Source organism: Schistocerca cancellata, chromosome 8, assembly GCF_023864275.1.
Source record: "Schistocerca cancellata isolate TAMUIC-IGC-003103 chromosome 8, iqSchCanc2.1, whole genome shotgun sequence".
Taxonomy (NCBI): Eukaryota; Metazoa; Arthropoda; class Insecta; order Orthoptera; family Acrididae; genus Schistocerca; species Schistocerca cancellata.
The window spans coordinates 51087831-51111941 of NC_064633.1; the positions used below are offsets into that span (position 1 = coordinate 51087831).

Consider the following 24111-nt stretch of genomic DNA (forward strand, 5'->3'; position numbering starts at 1 on the left):
TCTATTCAAAGCCTATTTTATTATCTTTGAACCAGCTGACTGGTTCGTCTCTCCTTGCAGCAACCGTTGGTGCCTCATTTAATTGTACAGAATGGTATGGCACATTGTCCATTACAAAAACGCTACCAGAACTGACGTTTGGTAGCAAACAAGTAACGAACCAGTCTTTAAAAAACTGTCGACGACCACAAGCAGATGACTGCAGATACATTTTATTTATTTATTTTTTTTTACTCAAACATCATCACAACACTGGGCACAAAACCGTTCATAGAGGCAGCATGAACTATAATTAGTCGCCCTTCCTTGCCCGTTGGCTCACTCATAGTTCCGTGGCGCGTGTCCTCTGTCCATGTGACGGAACGTGCATGTCGCACGTTGACCCATGTTTCGCCATCCATATTACATTTTCCGGATTCACTGCTAGCAACTCGCCCAGGAAACATCTTCATGCTACAGTGTCCCCGTGTCCCATTATTACCTTTCGTCCTGAGAACTTTTTCCAACGGAAGCCAATTTTTTTCAAAACAGTGGAGAGACTTGTCGTTCTGCCTGTGAACAAACCACTGTCCAACAGTGATGCCATTAACTTTTTAAGTGTCGCATACTCCTTCCTGCTGTAGTACACTTATATGTGTTGCTTGTTAGCACTTTCGTCAAGGTGTCTGTTCCAGTCGCACGACACGATCTCTTCCCTTACTTTCCAGGCAACACAGTAACAAGGCTCGTAGCTGAATTGGCAGCCTCTTTATCATTTGTGACTCTGTTCACTGTCGCTGCAGAGATGTTCAATGCTTCTGCCACCATTACCCCTTTCCCTTTCAAAGTAAACAGGCAATCTGTATACAAATTCGCGTGCTTCTCATTTCAGCGTAGCTCCTTGCCCAAAAGCCCTATTCTCTGCACTACAGACAGCTATTTTCCACTTATACTCACTTTTACACTCATACACATGGCAAGAAACTCACAGAAGTAGCGGAATGGACACGTACACACACAGGCCTGAAAGTAGCACGTGCCGCAACTGACTGAAAGTAGCGGTCGCCTAGCGCTAAGGCAACACTTGGGTGTGAGAAATCGGATCGATGAGGGAGGCATACCAGGGTAGTGCGTGCAGCTGTGTGAAACACTGTGCTGAAGTGGCTAATGCACCCACCTAGTATGCAGGAGACCCCAGGATCGATGCGTTGCCTCAATACAAATTTTCACTCACCGCTTTTGTCTGTGTAGAAAAAATCAGATCTGTAGGAGTCCTGTGAAGTCTCTGAACTGTGTCATTTCATTTCTATTTTAATGTGTTTGATTTATAATTGAAACGAATTTCGTATCGACAAAAATCATCGTTCTGATTACGAAGTTAGAGATAACTTTTTGCGTGGAATTATCTACTCGGGTTCCCGGGTTCGATTCCCGGCGGGGTCAGGGATTTTCTCTGCCTCGTGATGACTGGGTGTTGTGTGCTGTCCTTAGGTTAGTTAGGTTTAAATAGTTCTAAGTTCTAGGGGACTGATGACCATAGCTGTTAAGTCCCATAGTGCTCAGAGCCATGTGAGCCAATTATCTACTCACCTTACAGAAAAGACACTCTTTTATATCTTGCGATCGTGATTCTGCTCGCATTGAGAAACGAAATAGGATCACTGTGTGTGAAGTTCCGAAAGATTTAGTTAGGCTCATCTCTGAATCTACATGCACACCACCATTCACAGTGACTCTTCCGCACGAAAGAATTGCTGAAAAAAATATTAAATTCGCCAGTGTATTTTTATTTATATTAAAGCCATTGCACACGAAACGTTCCATTTTCTTTAAATTGTGTATTACTTTACTCTTAAACCTACTGCTGAAAAATAAAAACATATATATGACATAAAATTATGTAGTTTTTGTATTGTGTTGCGATCCCCAACATTTATGCTGCTTCTCTAAAGCATCTATAGATATTTTATTGATTATACCGAAATCAGATTTTTAGCGCCAGACCCGGTATTTATTTGCATGCCACAAATATTTACTCACCTCTGAAAACATTATGGAGGGTTCGATTTCTGTCAGGTGTGGTAGGAAACTTTTTATTAGAAGCGCATGAACTTTAGCGCATGACAGATGGGAGGGTCATGTCAACAGAAACAGAGAGACGTAGAGTAAGAGAGAGAGAAAGAGAGAGAGAGAGAGAACGGAGGGTAAAGAGAGGGGGAGGAACCGAAATGTGACAGGGATGAGACCGCCGATAAGAGAGGGTAAGGACCGTATGTTTTGCCAAACATTACCTAGTCAACCTTTCACAGAACGTGAAAATGTACGTGGGCGGATAGCTGGATAGCTGGATAGCTGGTGACGTCACTGGAATTCCACGTTCCACTGCATTGCAAAGCGCGAAATGAAGAATCTGGCATGCGAAATTTTTGCCTCGTGCACAGGAGCGTGGCCAATACGATTGCAGCGTCAGTTTTACGTCACAATTAGAACTAGGAGCCGCCATATTGTCTGAATTTAAATTCCCGCCTGATATGGATATAAGCCGTTTCAAAGCATCAGCAGATTGTCGATTTCTCGAGAACGCGTCCTTTTAGCTACGATTTGTTGCTTATAAGGACCGCCAGTGATAACAGTAGCATGCGTTGCTTTTCCTCTGCCTTGAACAGCAAGCACGTTGTGTGAGTTTTGAACGGGTGAAACCGGGGGTCAGAGTCTTCTTAAATTTCTTCTTTGTGGGTGTCGTAGGCGTACACTCGTCATTACTTGTAATGTCTTCCGAAGAAGGTGCCTTCTAACACTCGTAGAACTGGGTTTCTCTAGAAAATTATCACCACTTTTCAAGCCAACAGCTGGTGAAAAATGACGATCTGGAAACGCTTTCCTATTCACACGCCAAATTCCTATTGAGCCAAAGAAGGCACTACTCCAACTGCTGCTGCTTCATTCGACAGTCCAGGTACCTAAAACTGTGTATTCACGTAACCACTTGTCCTCGGGCTTGGATGAAGTAGGTGTGAAGAGGTGCAAAACACGAAACATCAAGTGGTTCCAGCCTGTTGGGAGTGTGCCAGGTAATTGCAACACGATAATACCATTATCAGGAGCGTACACGACCGCCTCTACTTATGTGCTGTGTGACCATCAAGTAGCAGACGCACGGGCGAATCGTTGATACAGTTGATACGGTTTTTGAAGTGTTTGAGCCACGACAAAAACAATTCAGAATTAGTGTAGCCAGTTTCTGAGGTGTCACCTGGCACTTCCTGGTGCGGCACCGGTTTCAAGTTCTCGATACCTCGTCTTACGCTCGAACATGATCGTAGGTGGAATAAAGCGTCCCCGGATCATTAAAGGCGCAAACAGCTGTTATCTTAACTCCTTGCTCCTCGCTTGTGATATGTCCCATTTGGCGCTTGCCTTATTGCGCGATGACGTTTTGTTTGCTTTTATGAACCGTCGTCAATCCAGATCCGTCGACGTTAAGTACACTATTGTTTTCTAAAGGTGGTCGAAGAACTGAATCACATTCTCTCTATTAAACACATTTGGTCTGGCCACTGTCGATCCTTCTGGCTGACGGAGGGAAAGCTGTGGATTTCGTCTCGTAAATGAATAAAACCATTTTCTAACCGCCATTTAAATTTCCCGTTGAAAGAATGGAGTAATTCATATTTCTCTGCTATTTCGAATGCATTTTACGGACGTCTTTCTCTTCAGATAAAAGGAGATGATCTGCGAAAACTTTTTCCATCTTAGTTGTACACGTCGATTGTCTTCCGAATAACTTAACTTCATTTGAGAACATTTTTTACCACCGGGACGTCTCTTTTGGGTAGCCTTGAGTACTCCATTACACACGGGAACACTCATTAAGTCCACGGTCACCGTTTCTGTACGCTGCCACGGCGAGCTTCAACTCATCTTCTGTCCATTTCCCGTACATTCCCCTGTTTGCCATCTTCGAAACCTAAAAAGATTACGCGTACCTATTATTTGTCGTAAAAATTTTGCCATCTCGAAAATCTAAAAACATTTTGCGTACCTATTACTTACTGTAAAAGTGCACTTAAATATTATTTGTGACGAGTGTCTCCTAAACTGGAGTGGTCCAAATTAGGAAACAGGCATCTGTCCAACTTGGACTCTTGGACGCCATATAAGTAAATATAACGGTACAGAAATACAAAAAATTAAATGCTAGTTGTGCTATGTGTAATTATTAACTAATGCATGGCACTTACAAACTATACTGCAGATAATTTATTTACTTACTCGTAGTGTATAGAGGAAAGTTTACGATTTGTAACACAACACTTGCAGCCAGAACGAAGAAAATACACTACTGGCCATTAAAATTGGTACACCAAGAAGAAATGCAGATGATAAACGGGTATTCATTGGACAAATGTATTATACTAGAACTGATATATGATTACATTTTCACGCAATTTGGGTGCATAGATCCTGAGAAATCAGTACCCAGAACAACCATCTCTGGCCGTAATAACGGCCTTGATACGCCCGGGCATTGAGTCAACCAGAGCTTGGATGGCGTGTACAGGTACAGCTGCCCATGCAGCTTCAACACGATAACACAGTTCATCAAGAGTAGTGACTGGCGTATTGTGGCGAGCCAGTTGCTCGCCCACCAGACTTTTTCAGTTAGTGAGAAATCTGGAGAATGTGTTGCCCCGGGCAGCAGTCCAACATTTTCTGTATCCAGAAAGGCCCGTACAGGACCTGCAACTTGCGGTCGTGCATTATCATGCTGAAATGTAGGGTTTCGCAGGGATCGAATTCTTGGGTAGAGCCACGGGTCGTAACACCTCCGAGATGTAACGTCCACTGTTCAAAGTGCCGTCAATGCGAACAAGAGGTGACCGAGGCGTGTAACCAATGGCACCCCACACAATCACGCCAGGTGATACGCCAGTATGGCGATGACGAATACACGCATCCAATGTGCGTTCACCGCGATGTCGCCAAACACGGACGCGACCATTATGATGCTGTAAACAGAACCTGGATTCATCCGAAGAAATGACGTTTTGCCATTCGTGCACCCAGGTTCGTCGTTGAGTACACCATCGCAGGCATTCGTGCACCCAGGTTCGTCGTTGAGTACACCATCGCAGGCATCCTGACTGTGATGCAGCGTCAAGGGTAACCGCAGCCATGGTCTCCGAGCTGATAGTCCATGCTGCTGCAAATGTCGTCGAACTGTTCGTGCTGATGGTTGTGTTGCAAACGTCCCCATCTGTTGACTCGGGGATCGAGACGTGGCTGCACGATCCGTTACAGCCATGCGGATAAGATGCCTGTCATCTCGACTGCTAGTGATACGAGACCGTTGGGATTCAGCACGGCGTTCCGTATTACCCTCCTGAACCCCAGCGATTCCACATTCTGCTAACAGTCGTTGGATCTCGACCAACGCGTGCAGCAATGTCGCGATACGATAAACCGCAATCGGGATAGGCTACAATCCGACCTTTATCAAAGTCGGAAACACGATGGTACACATTTCTCATACTTACACGAGGCATCACAACAAGGTTTCACCAGGCAACGCCGGTCAACTGCTGTTTGCGTATCAGAAATCGGTTGAAAACTTTCCTCATGTCAGCACGTTGTAGGTGTCGCCACTGGCGCCAACCTTGTGTGAATGCTCTGAAAAGCTAATCATTTGCATATCACAGCGTGTTCTTCCTGTCGGTTAAATTTCGCGTCTGTAGCACATCATCTTCGTGGTGTAGCAATGTTAATGGCCAGTAGTGTACATTAACGTCACCTGTTCTCACTTCAATGCCTCTTGTCGACTGCCTGCTGTGCTGCTTGACCTCCACAGCATTTCTCACCAGTAGAGCCAACTCTCAAGTTTAAAGTTACCGACACACAGTGAAATACGAAGGTCGGCCAACTTAGACGACGGTCCGACTTCGGTAACTCTCCGCTATTAGTACATATCTTGTTTACGATTGCCAAATATGAGCTGCTAGCTCGATATAGGCACAGGAAAATAAAAATATGGAATGTGAGCTGCGTCGTCTTCGTTTATAGATGCATATAATGTCGTCTGTGACCTACACGAAGGCCGAAAACGTAACATTTGACTTTATTACGATGCTTACGGTAACTCGAGACCGATATTGCAGGACCCTGCCGGCAGCGGAGAGTCGCAGCGCCGTGACGTTCGAGACGACGCGGCCGATGCCCACCTACCTGGTGGGGGTGGTGGTCTACGACACGGAGACCTTCACCGCCGACGAGAGGCCTGAGTCCGAGTCGTGGGGCGCCCTGCGGGTCTGGTCGAGGCAGGACACGGCCGACCAACGCGGCCTGGCGCAGGACGTGGCCGCCGCCGCGCTCGACTACCTGGGCGGCCTCTTCCCGGACTTCTTCCGGTACATGGTACCCAAGATGGACCAGGTCGCTGTCCCGGACTTCTACTTCGGTGCCATGGAGAACTGGGGGCTCGTCACGTACAGGTAGGTACGGAGTCTGCTGTACGACGCTATCCTTACTAGAGATGGGCAAAACTGTTCTTTTCAGAGATCGGATCAGAACTGTTCACTCCCTGAAATGAATTAGCTCTTTTTCATGACTCACCACTCATTTACAATAGAAAATAAATGGAAGGCACATTGCCCTTTAAACTTGGTTTATTCCAGTACTATACCTGTATTTTGATCCTATTTTGAAGTAACACAGATAATGAGTAAGAATTTTGTATTGTTTATTGAAATTTCCACGATATGACAAAGTTTTTGATTATTGATTTATTTTGCGCTATCGTGGTTTTTTGGGTGATCGGAAAATGTTGTAACTTGAGATTTACATTAACAATATATTTGGCTATAATGTATTAAAATTTCATTAACCTCATACAAATACATCGCAAGCCATATATTTTTAAAGTGAACGTTTCCTTCCGAAGACGCCTAAAATCGCAAAATCCGTACCAGAATAAGAAAAAAAAAAAAAAATTTGACTGTAAAACAAAAGTGCTGCATATAGCCTTACGCAGAATAAAACAAGGAAAATATTGGTGTATCACATTTTGCGATACGTTTATCGGTTTGCTCGTAATTAAAGCGTAAATTCGAGTGTCCATAATAAAAATCCTATAGTAAGAGGAGTCGTCAGGAACCTAATCTGATCAGTTTAAACAAATAAAAATAAAATAAAAACAAATGATGTATACATAACACAATAATGTAATATACATAGCGGTATTACTACGAAGAACAATATCCAGTAGAGACAAACTCCGATGCAGAAACACTGAGTCGAGCAGGTCGAGCCGCGAGCTGTATTACTGTGTGAGCTAAGACCGCAGAGATCAGAGTGACACCTGAGTTGCTTTGCTCAACACTCTGGCTAGAGTCGAGAAGGTGGGGTGAGCGTTGAGCGGGCGAGTTCCGAGGGTGGGGGGAGCGGTGAACTCACCCGCTCCGAGACAAATCGTCCGATCCCTTGCGAGCAGGTTGTTGCAAGTAGTTCCTATGTTATCCGCTAGGTGGCTCTCTGTCCTGTTGCTCGCATCAACTGCCCAGAGGGCAGGACGTGCGACTGAAACGATCGCCGACAGAGTGCGATGCGAAGTTAAGCTGCCCCAGACACTGCACGCGGCAGACGACGCACAGAGACGGCACGGCATATGTGAAACACAAAATCCAATGGGGCACTGCACAATGCAGGCAGCCAAGGTAGAAGCAGGGCAGAGGCCGGCGCTGGCTGTGTTGTGTGGCGTGCACTGTGCTGTGACCAGCAGAGGCACTGCTAATATGCTCCGTCTCTCTCTCTCTCTCTCTCTCTCTCTCTCTCTCTCTCTCTGCCGTGGGAAACGTTTGGAGCTACCGTTCTTTTTTTCTGAATCACTGATTGTTCACTCCTTTGAAAGATTCAACTCTATGAATTAGTTCAAGAGCGCATCCCCCATCTCTAATCCTTACATCTACTGGTTGGAGCAGAGAAAGCGCGCGTTTTTTAAACTCCAAGCATTCAGTGGGGAGTGGGGGTGTCAACCTCGGGCCACCTCTGACGGACATGTCGATCAATTTCTTTTATTTTTTTTTATTTTTTTGAAATTGTCGTTCTGTGGTCACTCTTCGACGTCTTTTCCAAGGAAATATTAATGTGAATGTCGAGTTACAGTCCCAGATCGAGACAACCTATTCCACTGGGTCGAGGCGTTTGGGAGTACTGGCTTTGCAATGAAGAAAAAACCATCTAGTTTTCCCCAATCAGTCCCAACTTCGGAAAATGTAGATAAGAGTGACAGGAGCAGTTCTCACGAGCCCGAAACGATCTGCTAGGCCAGGGGTCTCCAAATTTTTTAGTCCGCGGGCCACATTGACTCCTCCACGAAGTCACAAGGGCCAAGATCTACCTAGTGGAATTAAAGCACCCTAGCACTCCATGATCACCGTAACGTAAGGCTAAAGGAAAGATGAAATCGCAAAAATCTAAGGTTGTGGGAATAGCCAGCACTGAAACGAACTACGATTTTTATTTAATTACATAATTTTGATTGGTGGACATACTTGACCGAAATTCTGGCTTATTTTCTTCCGGCGAATTTCACTGACAAAAAAGTGTGTCACTGTACATTCTTCACGAAAGCGTCCTGTAAAGTTAACGAAATCTCAAAATCATTGTTAGCAACACTATTACTGCAAGAAGTAACAGAGGTAGAGCATGTCAACGCATTGTTATTTCAAGCGGCGCAATAATAAGTTTGGTTATGTAGTCTTGTAACGAGTAGCAGAGCCAATGTCGCGGTGTATTGGTCCCGATAGGCCTCGAAACTCAATTGTTGGCAGTAGAGGTAGCACCTCAAATATTTGGCGTGCCGGATACCGGGGATGTCCGGCCAGCTAACGCGGGCCGATTTGCCGGCCGTCGCGGGGGTTGTTTCGGCCCGCGGGCCGTAGTAGTTTGGAGACCCCTGTGCTACGCGACAGGCTGTAGTGTCAGGTGGTGTCTTTCGCTTCGTCACATCTCGCGACTGTACCGAGCGAGGTGGTGCAGTGGTTGGCACAATGGACTCGCATTCGGGAAGACGACGGTTCGAAACCGCGTCCGGCCCTACAGATTTAGGTTTTCCGTGATTTCCCTACATCGTTCCAGGCAAAAATGCTGGGATGGTTCCTGTGAAACAGCACGGCAGATTTCCTTCCCCGTGCTTGTCCTGCGCCTCTAATGAACTCCACGTCGACCAGACGGTAAGCCCAATATTCCTTCCTTTTTATGTCACTATACACCCACACAAAATTATGATCGTCCAGAAGATAAGTGAAAGGAGTTTTGTGCAACGCAAAGAATTTTGTGGCATAACTTTTAACTCAGGAGGTGACTATCTGTAACATATGCTACGAGATGGGGCCTCTGAGACTCTTGTGTTTAAGCTCAGTTTTAAGGTGCTAATTATTTCAAAATTTTAATTTAAGTTATATGGCACTTATTTTACAATTATTTAAGTGTTGTTTAAGGGAGGATGTAACGGAAAATTTAAACATTTATTTAAAAAGTCATTACAGCCATATTTATTTATGTACAAATCTAAAATTTGGCATGTGTAAAGCAAAAGAGCTGTGTTTTGGCGGAAAAATATAATAAAATATGCGGAATTAATATATTGCCAGAAACTTGAATTTTTAATTTTTTTATTGTCATTTTTATAAAAAGCCATAAGTTAAATTCTAATCATGCAATTAATATGAAAATTTTATTGTAGTGCTCTGAAAAAGTTATAAGACCACTGAACTACAGTTATTAATTTATGTTACAAATCGTATCATTAACAAAGTTTTTAATTTTGCACATCCAAAATTAACTTTCATCAAAAAATCAGAACGTAATTGCAGGATCTCGTATTTTTTAGTTCCAGGGAGTCAGCAACACGTTGCGAACAGTTCCTGAAAATTTCATAGCATTAGCGCATATACTTTTTGAGAAAAGGCTTCCAATAACGTAAAAAATGTAAAACAGAGAAAATGGAGTTCAAAGATTTTCTTCTCATACTTCTACATCTAATAAGCTTACATCAGTTTTAAAATCCTCCATACTGACACTCCTCATCCTCCAGGTTTCTCTTCTCTCCCATCGAATCTGCATGGCCTATGTTTGCGGGTAAGACACGGATCTGTTGGCTATCTTGACCCTGCTCTCGTCTATGGCGTAAAATGTTTTTGTTGTAAACACAGCAGTATCTATGCCAACTCTCTTCACCACTTCAATTCTGCCATTATTTCCATTATTGTAACATAAAACAGCATCACAGACACACGTTTTGAGTTCTCCAGGTCCACAGAATGTCCTTTTTGAGCATCTAATCCAAATTAAATTATTGAGTCTTCCATTTGCATTTTGTATCTTTCCATGAAGACACTTCCTCAATAATTCAGGGTTTGGAAGAAACCTGAATGTGGGCTTAATAGCATTCATAGCAGGTTCTGGTAATGAGTGTTTACGTGAATACGTCTCATTTCTGTTGTTGAACGTACACCAATCGTCTTTCAGACACATATGAGGCATTGGTGTTTGGTCAGTGGACAGATTGTGGAAAAAAAATTCCCACACAGCACGCTTTATTGCCTCTAAATTAGGTGTGTTTTTCCTGATAGCTCTCCCATAAAATAACTGATGATAACCAATTTCGTTCAGAGTAAGCCTGCCTTTTCCTCCCAGAGATTTTCAATCCTCAAGTAATACACCTTTCTTCTCTTTCAGTAAGCGACGAAGCCTACCGCCAAGCCTCTTTTGGATGTGGACAACACATTTCAACTGTTCTATTGTTCTATTGTACGGATTTTTATCTGTTACAGCTTTGAACGAATAAGAGTCCCAATCACCAAGGTATTCAGTATATCTAATACCATACTGTTACTCAGATCTGGAGAACATCCTCACAACTGCAGCAGCTTCCATGCCCCCACTTGAGCCACTATAATTTTTAGAGCTTGCTACTGCTTGCTTTTCTTGCCACAGTTTCGCACTGTCTTCATCGTTGGACATATTCCTTGTTGCACACTGGTGGCAGTATTTAGACATAATTTCTACATCTAAACCTTTACCTGAGTCAATATCAATAACAGATGCAACTCCATACAGAGATGTGTGACCCCTTTTCATCCAGGTCCCATCTACAGACATACGCAGGCCAGTAACATTTGTAGGAGATTCACTGTCATGAATATCTGCCCCAGAATCCATTTCTTTCTGGCTTATTTCCACCAATTCCTCCACTGCTTTCGTCATAGACACTTTGGCAGTATCGCATACAAATGGTTCAAATGGCTCTAAGCATCGTGGGACAACATCGGAGGTCATCAGTCCCCTAGACTTAGAACTACTTAAACCTAACTTAACCTGAGGACATCACACACATCCATTCCCGAGGCAGGATTCGAAACTGCGAGCGTAGCAGCAGCGCGGTTCCAGACTGAAGCGCCTAGAACCGCTCAGCCACATCGACCGGCTATCGCATACAACATCAGACATTTCTTTATTTTTTTCAAACCATACACAAGGTGGAGGTATGTTGAGAAAACCACACAATAAATTACCTCCTTCCGTGCCCTGACCAAGGCATCTCAGAGCATATTCTAACCTAAAATTGCTTTTATAGGTACCAGTGTCAGTTTTTTTTTGGAGGAGGGAAGCGAAAATTCATAGCCAAACGAATTACAAATTAATTAAGCTATTCCCACTCTTCTTTCTTCAACAATAATCATGCATTCCGTATTTTTACAGCCAAGACGTGAACATGACAACTTTGTAGCCTGGCAGAAAAGCTTTAAATCAATAAGTCTGAATCAAGTGGAATTCGTATCATCATCATTCACGCACCTGTACAATTCTCCTGCTGAAGCTGAGAGCTTATGTTCTTCATTTCGAGCTGCTTCCTCTTTTTTGTTGGTAAACCGATTTCCATGAAATCTCCGTTTCCTAAACACAGCTTTTCCGCCACCTATTACGCATAAATCTTGACTTCCACGTAAAGATTTGCGAATTCAACCTTCCACCTATTAATATGTAAATGTGTTAGTATTGTCAAAACGTAAATAAACCACATGCAAGAAAGTTTCCAGGCAATGATATAGATGCCAGCCATAGATACAGATATCAGCCAAAGACATTGAAAGAAATTCCGCTGAAGCAAGCAGGTTCCCATATGTTGAAAGAGGTGGGAGTGACCGCCAGTGCACAGTTAATCAGTTTAACAATTTAAAGACATTTCTAAAGCTGCTTCATGATAAAAGTAACATACAACATAGAATGAACTGTGTAGATCAAGAAAATAATATTTTTGAAAAATCGATTTTTTTGGACCGAAATCAATTACATCCCCCGTTAAGCACTCCTTGTCGATTTTATTGCACAAAGTAAAGGCAGCCGTATTTTACTTCTTATCACGCAAATCACAAGTGTAGTTTTTTAAACAGTATGCGTAAACGAAATGTTAGAAATTAATTTTACATCCTGAACAGTTAAGGTATCTTCGTAGCAAATAAAATTTCACATAAAACTAAATTCCAGCATTTAAAATTCGGCATAGAAATTTCTCTCGATAGGTACAAAAATCGAAAAATTAACATTTAACTGCTGGGATCTACATTTTTTCTTATCACCACTCAGTCGCATTTGACCTGTGTGATCCACAGCTAGCCGAACTGTGGTCGCTGGCTTTTGCAAAATCGTCGTCTTTTTATTCTATTAAATCTTTGTCCATCCACGGACTAACAATGCCGTCAGACTTAGAATCGTAAAAATCCGACGCACCTGCGAACGCATTTGGTACTATATGGAGGAAAACAGTTAGGCACTGCTCGAGGCACAGTTTACGAGACCCCCAGCACACCTCCTAACACGTATCAACAAAGAAGGTTATAAAGCAACCGGCAAGAAAATACAGGGTGATTCAAAAAGAATACCACAACTTTAGGAATTTAAAACTCTGCAACGACAAAAGGCAGAGCTAAGCACTATCTGTCGGCGAATTAAAGGAGCTATAAAGTTTCATTTAGTTGTACATTTGTTCGCTTGAGGCGCTGTTGACTAGGCGTCAGCGTCAGTTGATGCTAAGATGGCGACCGCTCAACAGAAAGCTTTTTGTGTTATTGAGTACGGCAGAAGTGAATCGACGACAGTTGTTCAGCGTGCATTTCGAACGAAGTATGGTGTTAAACCTCCTGATATGTGGTGTATTAAACGTTGGTATAAACAGTTTACAGAGAATGGGTGTTTGTGCAAAGGGAAAAGTTCTGGACGGCCGAGAACGAGTGATGAAAATGTAGCACGCCCTGATCTTACCCCCTGCGATTTTTTCTTATGGCAACAAAACGACTATTCACGTCGGTGTGTAGAATATATGAGTCTGGCGATATACCATCTGACTTTCGGAAAAGCATCATCCACACAATTCCGAAGACGGCAAGAGCTGACAAGTGCGAAAATTATCGCACAATCAGCTTAACAGCTCATGCATCGAAGCTGCTTACAAGAATAATATACAGAAGAATGGAAAAGAAAATTGAGAATGCGCTAGGTGACGATCAGTTTGGCTTTAGGAAAAGTAAAGGGACGAGAGAGGCAATTCTGACGTTACAGCTAATAATGTAAGCAAGGCTAAAGAAAAATCGAGACACTTTCATAGGATTTGTCGACCTGGAAAAAGCGTTCGACAATATAAAATGGTGCAAGCTGTTCGAGATTCTAAAAAAAGTAGGGGTAAGCTATAGGGAGAGACGGGTCATATACAATATGTACAACAACCAAGAGGGAATAATAAGAGTGGACAATCAAGAACGAAGTGCTCGTATTAAGAAGGGTGTAAGACAAGGCTGTAGCCTTTCGCCCCTATCTTCAATCTGTACATCGAGGAAGCAGTGATGGAAATAAAAGAAATGTTCAGGAGTGGAATTAAAATACAAGGTGAAAGGATATCAATGATACGATTCGCTGATGACATTGGTATCCTGAGTGAAAGTGAAGAAGAATTAAATGATCTGCTGAACGGAATGAACAGTCTAATGTGTACACAGTATGGTTTGAGAGTAAATCGGAGAAAGACGAAGGTAATGAGAAGTAGTAGAAATGAGAACAGCGAGAAACTTAACATCAGGATTGATGGTCACGAAGTCAATGAAGTTAAGGAATTCTGCTACCTAGGCAGCAAAATAACCAATGATGGACGGAGCAAGGAGGACATCAAAAGCAGACTCGCTATGGCAAAAAAGGCATTTCTGGCCAAGAGAAGTCTACTAATATCAAATACGGGCCTTAATTTGAGGCAGAAATTTCTGAGGATGTACGTCTGGAGTACAGCATTGTATGGTAGTGAAACATGGACTGTGGGAAAACTGGAACAGAAGAGAATCGAAGCATTTGAGATGTGGTGCTATAGACGAATGTTGAAAATTAGGTGTACTGATAAGGTAAAGAATGAGGAGGTTCTACGCAGAATCGGAGAGGAAAGGAATATGTGGAAAACACTGATAAGGAGAAGGGACAGGATGATAGGACATCTGCTAAGACATGAGGGAATGACTTCCATGGTACTAGAGGGAGCTGTAGAGGGCAAAAACTGTAGAGGAAGACAGAGATTGGAATACGTCAAGCAAATAATTGAGGACGTAGGTTGCAAGTGCTACTCTGAGATGAAGAGGTTAGCACAGGAAAGGAATTCGTGGCGGGCCGCATCAAACCAGTCAAAAAATAAATAAATAAATAAACTCAAGGCTGTCAATTCAACTAAGTACCTGGGTGTAAAAATTACGAAGAACTTAAGTTGGAAAGACCACATAGGTAAAACTGTGGGGAAGGCGAGCCAAGGGTTGCGTTTCATTGGCAGGACACTTAGAAGATGCAACAAGTCCACTATAGAGACAGCTTACACTACACTCGTTCGTCCTTTGTTAGAATATTGCTGCGCGGTGTGGGATCCTTACAAGGTGGGATTGTCGGAGGACATCGAAAGGGTGCAAAAAAGGGCAGCTCGTTTTGTATTATCACGTAATAGGGGAGAGAGTGTGGCAGATATGATACGCGAGTTGGGATGGAAGTCATTAAAGCAAAGACGTTTTTCGTCGCGGCGAGATCTATTTACGAAATTTCAGTCACCAACTTTCTCTTCCGAATGCGAAAATATTTTGTTGAGCCTAACCTACATAGGTAGGAATGATCATCAAAATAAAATAAGAGAAATCAGAGCTCGAACAGAAAAGTTTAGGTGTTCGTTTTTCCCGCGCGCTGTTCGGGAGTGGAATGGTAGGGAGATAGTATGATTGAGGTTCGATGAACCCCCTGCCAAGCACTTAAATGTGAATTGCAGAGTAATCATGTAGATGTAGATGTAGAATGCCACATAAACAGCAACGGACCGACAACACTTCCCAAAGTTACATCTGTCAATATCTCTCCATTCGAGGGAACTAGCTGCATCCTACCTACTAAGACTACTAATAAATCCTCAGTCCATTGACAAATTTTATGCGATACCACACAAGGTAGTACTTTCATTAAGAAGCGCTGATGTATTACTGAGTCAAATGCTTTAAGGAAGTCTGCAACAACCTCCCTGCCTCGATCCGTGTTTTTCAGGACGTCATATGAAAAACTTACGACTTTGCTTTTTAAAATCCTTGCGGTTAGGATGAAAAAGGTCATTCTGTTTAAGATGCCTCCTATTTTTAAGCTCTGAATATGTTATAAGATTCTGCAATAGATCAACCTTAAGAACAGACTTAGGGCAATATGCATTCGCGTACTTAAACATACATATCTCCAAAAATATTACTTCTAAGTAAGTGAAACTTGAGACTGTTGTGTACAATATAATGCTTGATATTCCATGCAATTTTTGTTAGAAAATGCACATTGGCGTACATTTTATAAGAATTCGAATTTTTAATTACCATTGTTTCTACAACGTATCCTCCTCGTAAACTGATCAGGCAATAAAAGTGGAATTTCACAGTTTACATATGCATAAGAATCTAATAAAACCTGTGGAACAGATTTTTGTTTAAGGTCGAAGTTGCTTTGAAATTAATTTTTTAGTTTTGTGTTAGCCGGGACTGCTCTATTGTTCTCGAATTTTAAGGCAGAACTTTTCTCAGAGTAAAGATAATGGAAAAGTGTTGCAGAGGATTATTCAGTTACTAATTCTTAATGACTATGACAAATTTCGGGAAGTCAGCTTTTATAGTTCCTGAGAAAAGGTAAATTAAAGCTCAAAAAGTCAGTTTACGGCAATTCGCATTTAAAATGTTTACTTCAATTTTTGACAATATTGCAATACCTTAAGTGACTAATGCTGTCCACATCCATAACTTTCATTCCCTTCCTCGTCTAATCTCTCCCCCTGCCCCCTTTCGCTAGCCAACTTTTGCATTTCTTCTTCTGCTGCCTGAAATTTGTCCAGTCGCGCTCCATCGATGCTTCTGAATATCTCCAGCGTGAACGCACCTGGATGGAAGCCTAGTCTCTGCAGGCCTTAATCCTATCTGCATTTCAACTACTGAACACTAGGCAGGCGTCACATTCAGCTATCTTCACAGCAGCTGAGGACACTACTCTTTTTGGACAATGCACCCATATAAAGTGATTGTAGCTCTCATTTGTATTCTGTGTTTACCCTTGTACACATTTTTTCAGCAGTTCAGGATTGGCTAGTGTTATAACTAGGAATGAAACAATAAATATGTCACCGTTCTACGGTTTACTGACACAACACTGATAGCAATAATTCAGTTTTCTTTTTTAATTTGTGGTAAGGTCTTATGGGATCAAACTGCTGAGGTCATCGGTCCTTAAGCTTACACACTACTTAATCTAACTTAACTAACTTACGCTAAGGACAACACACACTCCGATGCCCGAGGGAGGACTCGAACCTCCGACGGGGAGGAGCGGCGCCAACCGTGACAAGGCGCCTTAGACCGCTCGGCTACCTCACGCGGGCAATAATTCTGTTACCATGAGAGGCACCCACATGCCTTGCTCATACTGTGGCATCAAGCAGTCAGGCCTGCAAGATGAGTGGTCTGCCAAGCGAGTGGATTCATTCTTATTTATCGAGTAACATGAACTCTCGTACTCACAATTAAGTTACAAATTATCCTCCTGCATGAATAATACGCAACAGAAACACGCATCTGACTATCAGTAATTTACAGAACTCTGACTGTACACTACGCACTGGCAATACCACATTTTCTTTCCTTTTTTATTTAAGGGCTTTTGCCTACACGTGGCCACCACACTGAATATGAATGGCACACACATTATAAATTCGGGACATTATGGCAACATACAATTCAATGGAAAAGTCCACCAATCTTTTTCTTTTCACTATCTTATTTATTCCGATAAATTCTCTAGCCTAAACACACAAATTCAATAACCTACAACAATAACACATGAGAAATTCCGCCCAGTGGGCATGACTTTACATTGGTGAATCTCTATATTATGGTCTCGTAATTATTTAACGCTACAGTGCACTTTCTGGATAGGATGGTGGATCTTTTATTATTTCTCACCCTTCAACTCTCACAATCATCATCACGAAACTTTCCTCCAGACCGAGCAGTACAAAAGGAACACGCATAACCCACTAATCTTTTGAAACTACCTCGCTACTCTCCCATGCAAACCACACATACCCAAATTACACGACTTACACCACACTACAATATGAAATACTACACAGGTAATAGTCACAACATTATCACTTTCAGCTTTCCCACTTCAATTAATATTTATCCCAGTTTCACACGACACTGCCCCACTTCGTAATTCTACTTTCCTACTATGAACTCTGGAGATATATGCACGTCTTCCTGTGCAATGCAAGGCAAGTGGCGTTGCTGGATAGACGGCCGACTCATCTTGCTTCTCTCTCAGAGTTTGAATATAGCGTCACACGGAATCGTATCACGCAAAGTGATATTATGAACTTATTCATCACACACGCGAGTCCTCAACTGATACCATGGACGAGTACTTCTCTTTATGCTTTGTCTCATACACCGTTTGAGACTCACACAGTACTCACCACGTGGAAGTACTCGTCTCTAATTTCAAGTCCTGCACACGCCATTTCTTAAATATTTCAACTTATGGTACACACGCCATTTCTTAAATATTTCAACTTATTGTACACACGCTAGTAATTCAGCTTAACTTAAGCACATGGAAGTATTTCAACTTATTGCTACACGTGGTTTCATTGTGAGCGTTGGTCACTTCCGAATATTACTACAATCCCATTAATATTACCTGCCTGACATTTAATTCTCCCCACAAAAGTTCCTGAAATAGAGAAATTATTATTTCAAACTACTCTTAAATATTCCACATGCATAGTATGTCTCCACTCTTTCGTCATTACGGAGCACAACTAAAACAGGTCATAACAGCACAAGATCCAGCGGCAGAGTGCTGAAACATGGCCGTTCTCGAGGTCCTCTCACACCTCTGTCGAAGTGGGGGAGCACCTTACTACCCTATTCGTCAGCCACATTTCAGGCGTTCACAGCTCAGGTAAATTTCATCTCTTTGGTCCCACCAAAGGTGGCCAAAGGATCGACTCAAAGATGATCATATATTCACATTCACTATCTGTGGTTAGCAGACGACCATACATTCATTCATTTCAAAAGATCTCACCAAACTGGACGTAGGGATTTACTTTGTGGGAGTGCACATGTGATCAATTAAATAAATAAATTGTCATTCTTTCCCACACTGGTATCTGGCTTCGCTGTATTAATTGAAATTGAGTTATTTTACAAAAAAAATGTGTTGTTCTGACAAAAATAATGAAGTATGTTGTGCCTATTTTCAATGTCGGGTGGTACTGTACCCTTTCAACCAAGCGCCAAGTTGTAGATGAATATCTGATGGAAAATTATATAAGTTGTTGGTGGCTATACCAATGTCCAGGAAGTACAAGTGGAACGCAGAATTCCCGCGAAAATCACAAGTTTGCTGACATACTAAGCCCAGTTAACGTTGTTCCAGTATAGCATAAGTCCAGAGCGCAGCCGGATCATCAAACAGCACGTCCACCGGAGCGTAGCACTGCTTAGTTGTGGAGTAGAAACATAGCACGACGAGAACAGGCTTGTAAATGTCAGTAGCGGCGTTAAATAAGGCTCCACAGTTAACGGAGCCGGCGGCCGGGGTCACTGTATATTCTGGGCGGCCAGTCGCCGACTTCCAGGTAAAATACATCGAACACAACACCCAAGGAACATTTAATTACATACTTAAAACAGAGCGTACAATAGCACAAGAGAGGTCTATAATATTCCACATGATGCACTCTGACGCCGTTTCACACGAAATATATTGTTCACACATTTCCAACACCCCCATTTGAACATATATTTTGTGGCTTGCCTACACAAGATAAACCAAATAGTTCCACTATCTTTTCAAACTTCTCTTTGTCCAAGGGTTTTGTCAGGTCAGAAAACATGTCTTCCGTGCGCAGGTATATTCCACGGTGATGTTCTGTTGCTTTATGTGGTCACTAATGAAATGGTGCCTTATATCAATATGTTTTGTTCTAGCACTAGGGACATCATTTTTAGCTAGGTTAATGGCCCTTTTATTGTCATTGAAGATCGTTATGGGTTCCACTATTAAATTGGGTTCTCTTTCACATATTAATGTTCTTAGCCACAAAGCTTCCAGTGTGGTGTAAGATTGCGCCATATACTCAGCCTGTACGGTACTCATTGCAACAGTTTTTTGTTTTTTGTTTTTTGACAGGACCATGAAATGATGCCCCCCATTAATTTAAAGCAGCAGCCAGTAGTGGAGCGCCTATCTCCCAATTCACTCCCCCAGTCTGCATCGCTGTAGCCTTCTAGTTTTCCATTATCTTCTCTATGGTATCTTAATTCGTTGTTTGAAGTTCCTCTTAGGTACTGAAATTTCCTTTTCACAGCTTTCCAGTACTTTTCCTTTAAGTCTATGCAATATCTGCTCATTGCATTAATGGCAAAAGCAATGTTGGGTCGTGACGTTTGAGACAAATATAACAGACTCGCTACTATTCTAAATATGGAACATTCTTATCACATTCCACATCTGTCTCATTTATATCGGAGTAGTTACGGGTTTACAAACACTCATGCCAAATTTATTTAAGATTTTTTCTGTATATTATAACTGATTTATTCTCAATTCTTGTCTCTCTTCATCCTTAGTAATCTGTATACCTAAATAACGTCTAACTTCCTCCGCCGGCCGGAGTGGCCGAGCGGTTCTAGGCGCTACAGTCAGGACCGCGCGACCGCTGCGGTCGCAGGTTCGAATCCTGCCTCTGGCATGGATGTGTGTGATGTCCTTAGGTTAGTTAGGTTTAAGTAGTTCTAAGTTCTAGGGGACTGATGACCACAGCAGTTAAGTCCCATAATGCTCAGAGCCATTTTTGAACTTCCCCCAAATCATGCACCTTAAACTTGGTTTGCAGCTGTTTCTTAAAAATTCTGATCTGACTTTAGTTTTCAGCCAGGATAAAGAAGTCGTCCACCCATATTGCCATTATTATTATCGCTTCTCTTTCCCTTTTGTAGTATACACTGGGATCTGCCTTACATTGCTTCATATTCATATTTATTAGAGTTTTGTGTAGATATCGATTCCAGCAATGTCCACTCTGTTCCAGTCCCATAAATACTTTTCGCAAACGCCAAATCTTTCCCCTTTCCGATCTCGTTTTCATAGCTTCTCTTGGTGGGATGACATATCTCCTCCTCCAGTTCCCATTTAAATATGCTGTTTTTACATCCATGTGATGAATTGCTAAATTTAGTTTTGCTGCGAAGGCTATAAGATATCTCAGTGAGGCATACTTGACTATGGCTGAAAAAGTTTCTTTGTAATCTACCCCTTATTTATGCGAATATCCTTTTATTACAAGTCGTGCTTTATATCTTGGTGATGAATGTTCGGAGCTCTTCAAAGTGGATACCTATCTTGCCTGTAATGGCTTCTTATCTGCTGACATATTTGCCCATTCAAAGGTTTCGTTCTGAGATAAAGATTCCAATTCTCTCTCCATCGCTTCTTTTCATTCTTGAGAGTTTGGACCGCTCATTGTTTCTTCTGCTGTTGCTGGCTCATCATTAAAAGACTGGGCTGCATACGTTTCAAAATCCGGATATTCTTTCGGTTTTGGTACGCGAGAAGAACGCCTTACGTTGTTCTCTTCATTTTGTTCGTCCTCAAACTCATTGTCATCATAAATAGTCTTCATTTGCCTTGGACTGTCCTCTTCCTGTTCTTCACTTTCTCTTTCTTCACATAAGGTTTCATTCTTGGAACTAGGTGCAGTTAACTTAGTAGTATTGCCCTCTTCAGAGTCTATTTTCAAAGAATATTACATCTCTGCTTGTAACTATCCTTTTATTCAATGGATCCATCAATCGATAGCCCTTTGAAGTCTCACAATAACCTACAAAAATATACTTTTCAGCTTTCGGGTCCGATTTTCCTCTTAGTTGTTTTGGAATGTGCGCCATTGCATTACATCCAAAAACCCTTATATTGCTTAGGTCAGGTTTCCTTCCTACTCATATGTCATAGGGAGTTTTATTCCGTAACACTTTTGTAGGTGATCTATTGTTCAAATATATGGCCTTTGATATTGCCTCTGCCCAAAAATCTTTTGATAATCCAGCATCAGTTATCATGCTTCTTGCTTTTTAGACAATGGTCCGATTAACCCTCTCAGCAACCCCATTTTCAGATGGGCTGTACCTTATGGTAGTTTGCTGCCTGATTCCCATTTTTGCCAGAAGTGTCTTCAGTTTCTGGTTAACATATTCTCTCCCGTTATCAGACATAACCTTAATCTTCTTTCCCGTCCTCCTTTCGACCATATTACAATACTCCTCAAAATGTCACTCACTTGGTCTTTGGAACTAAGAAAATAAACATAAGCATATCGCGAACAATCATCAATAAACTTAAGAAAATAATGGCTCCCACCTATGGATTCACACTCCATCGGGCCACATACATCTGTATGGATTAACTGTGAGACCTCTGTAGATTTACTTTTACTAGTCTTAAAAGGTAGCCTCGCTTGTTTTCCTTTTATGCATATCTCAGAAGGGTCCTTGGTTACACTATAATTCTGTATTCCCTATACCAATCCCTCTTCCTATTTAGGTGTCCAAGTCTGCAGTGCCATAAAAAACCTTCCGCTGAGTATACTGAATGACTAACATTTCTATGTTTACTGTCAGTGTTATCCAATTTAAAAATACCCCTTTCGTTACTTGCTGTAGTTATAACTTCACTATTTTCGTTGATAACTCTTGCTCCATGCATGTCAAAAATGACTGTATTTCCCTTCTTGACAATTTCCCCTACAGACAGTAGGTTAGTCACAAAATTTTTTCATAATGAAACATCATATGTTGTAACCATATCGGGTTCACCATTTACACTTACATGTAGGTCTAGTTTCCCAGCCAAATGACACTGGAGCTCGCTGCCACCAACAGTGTATATTCCCATAGAAGTCTTATCTTTATCATCATAAAGAAGAGATTTGTGTTTAACAATATGCACAGATGCACCTGAGGCCAAATTTCCAACCCAGTTGACGATTACCCATATCTCCAAAAGAATAAAACATGAGAGTGCCTTACCTTCATTATTGTTCCCTCTCTCTGGGCTATCAGCAACATATCTTCTCTGCTGCGTGTCTGACATTGGGTTTACTTTTTCTCCGCACTGAGATGCAATATGCCCCCCTTCTTATGACATCTATAGCACCTCAATGATTTTTTTAAAATAAAGAGTAGGTGCAATTTCTCAGTTCCTTTCTCCAATACATGACAGCTTGAAGTATTCTTTAAATCCTGTAGGATTTTCACTTTAACACTGTCACCCGTGATTGGTATACCTGAGCTTTCCAGCCACATAATCATAGGTGCATACCTTTCGGGCAGTCCTGCCAACAGTAGTGTCCCTATCCATTCGTCAGCGATCTCAAATTCAATGTTTCTTAGTCGGTTCGATGTGGCTATTATTTTGTTTACATATTCGTCTACACTCTTGCATTTGTCCACCTGAGTGGTAATTAACTCACATAATAATCCTACTTTTCTTGTAAGACCTCCATCCTCAAATGCACTTTGTAATTTGTCCCAGACTTCTTTCGCCGTTGCAGCTTTCTCGACGTGAACATAATTCACTGGGTCAACTAGTAATATCAACTTTGATTTGCTTTCCTATCCTTACTCGAATAATTCTGATCTGTTGATTTCATTGTCCCATACACCACATCCCATAGGTCGTCTATACGTAAATACGTTTCTAATGCAAATATCCATGTTGCATAGTTTTCGCGACCCATAAGTCTTTCAATCTGCAGAATTTGTGCCACGATCATTTTAACGGTAACCTTGGTCTTTCTTGACGAAAAGAATAATACAAAAGAGTTGCGTTCGTCTTGTAAGGATAAGTCCTACTTCACCCAACTGCGCCACTTGGAACTTTTCCAATACTTTCTCGCTATTATATTATGTGTTTCAAATGCATCGCTGGGCCCATAAGCTATTAGAGTCGACTCAGGTGAATATGTAATAGTGAGTAAAACACATTTAGTGCGAGCAACTATACTTGCAGTTCCAGGTAAAATACATCGAACACAACAACCAAGGAACATTTAATTACATATGTAAAACTCAGAGCGTACAATAGCACCAGCGAGGTCTATTATATTCCACATCATGCGCTTTGCCGCCGTTTCACACGAAATATATTGTTCACACAATTCAAAAAGGCACTGCACACAGCATCGTCAATTACATCACTAGTTTTTGTCGTCGATGTACTCAGTGAGTTGTTTTCGAAAATTGTTCTTCACGTGTAGAATCAGCGTCTGAAACACTATTATTGGAATTTTCTGTACCTTTACACGTGAAATTCGACATTTCTTCCTTTTTTTTTAAATATTCGTTCACTGTAACGGCCGATGTCGAGCAAAACAGGTTGATATATGCAAAAGCAACATGTAAAATAAGTTTGTAGCACGCTATTTAAAAAAAAAAACACGTTGCAAACAAAGGAACAAGCAAAAATAATCTTTCTCAC

The 24111-nt window shown here is 41.8% G+C and overlaps 1 protein-coding gene across 1 annotated transcript in view; it reads left to right on the forward strand.

Annotated features, from left to right (window-relative positions):
* LOC126095163 (aminopeptidase N-like) overlaps window positions 1-24111 on the forward strand; it is a 297387-nt gene that overhangs the window by 71215 nt on the left and 202061 nt on the right. Inside the window, exon 5 of the mRNA XM_049909885.1 lies at window positions 6135-6467. Within this exon, the coding sequence (XP_049765842.1) occupies window positions 6135-6467 (333 nt within the window). The remainder of the gene's footprint in view (window positions 1-6134; window positions 6468-24111) is intronic.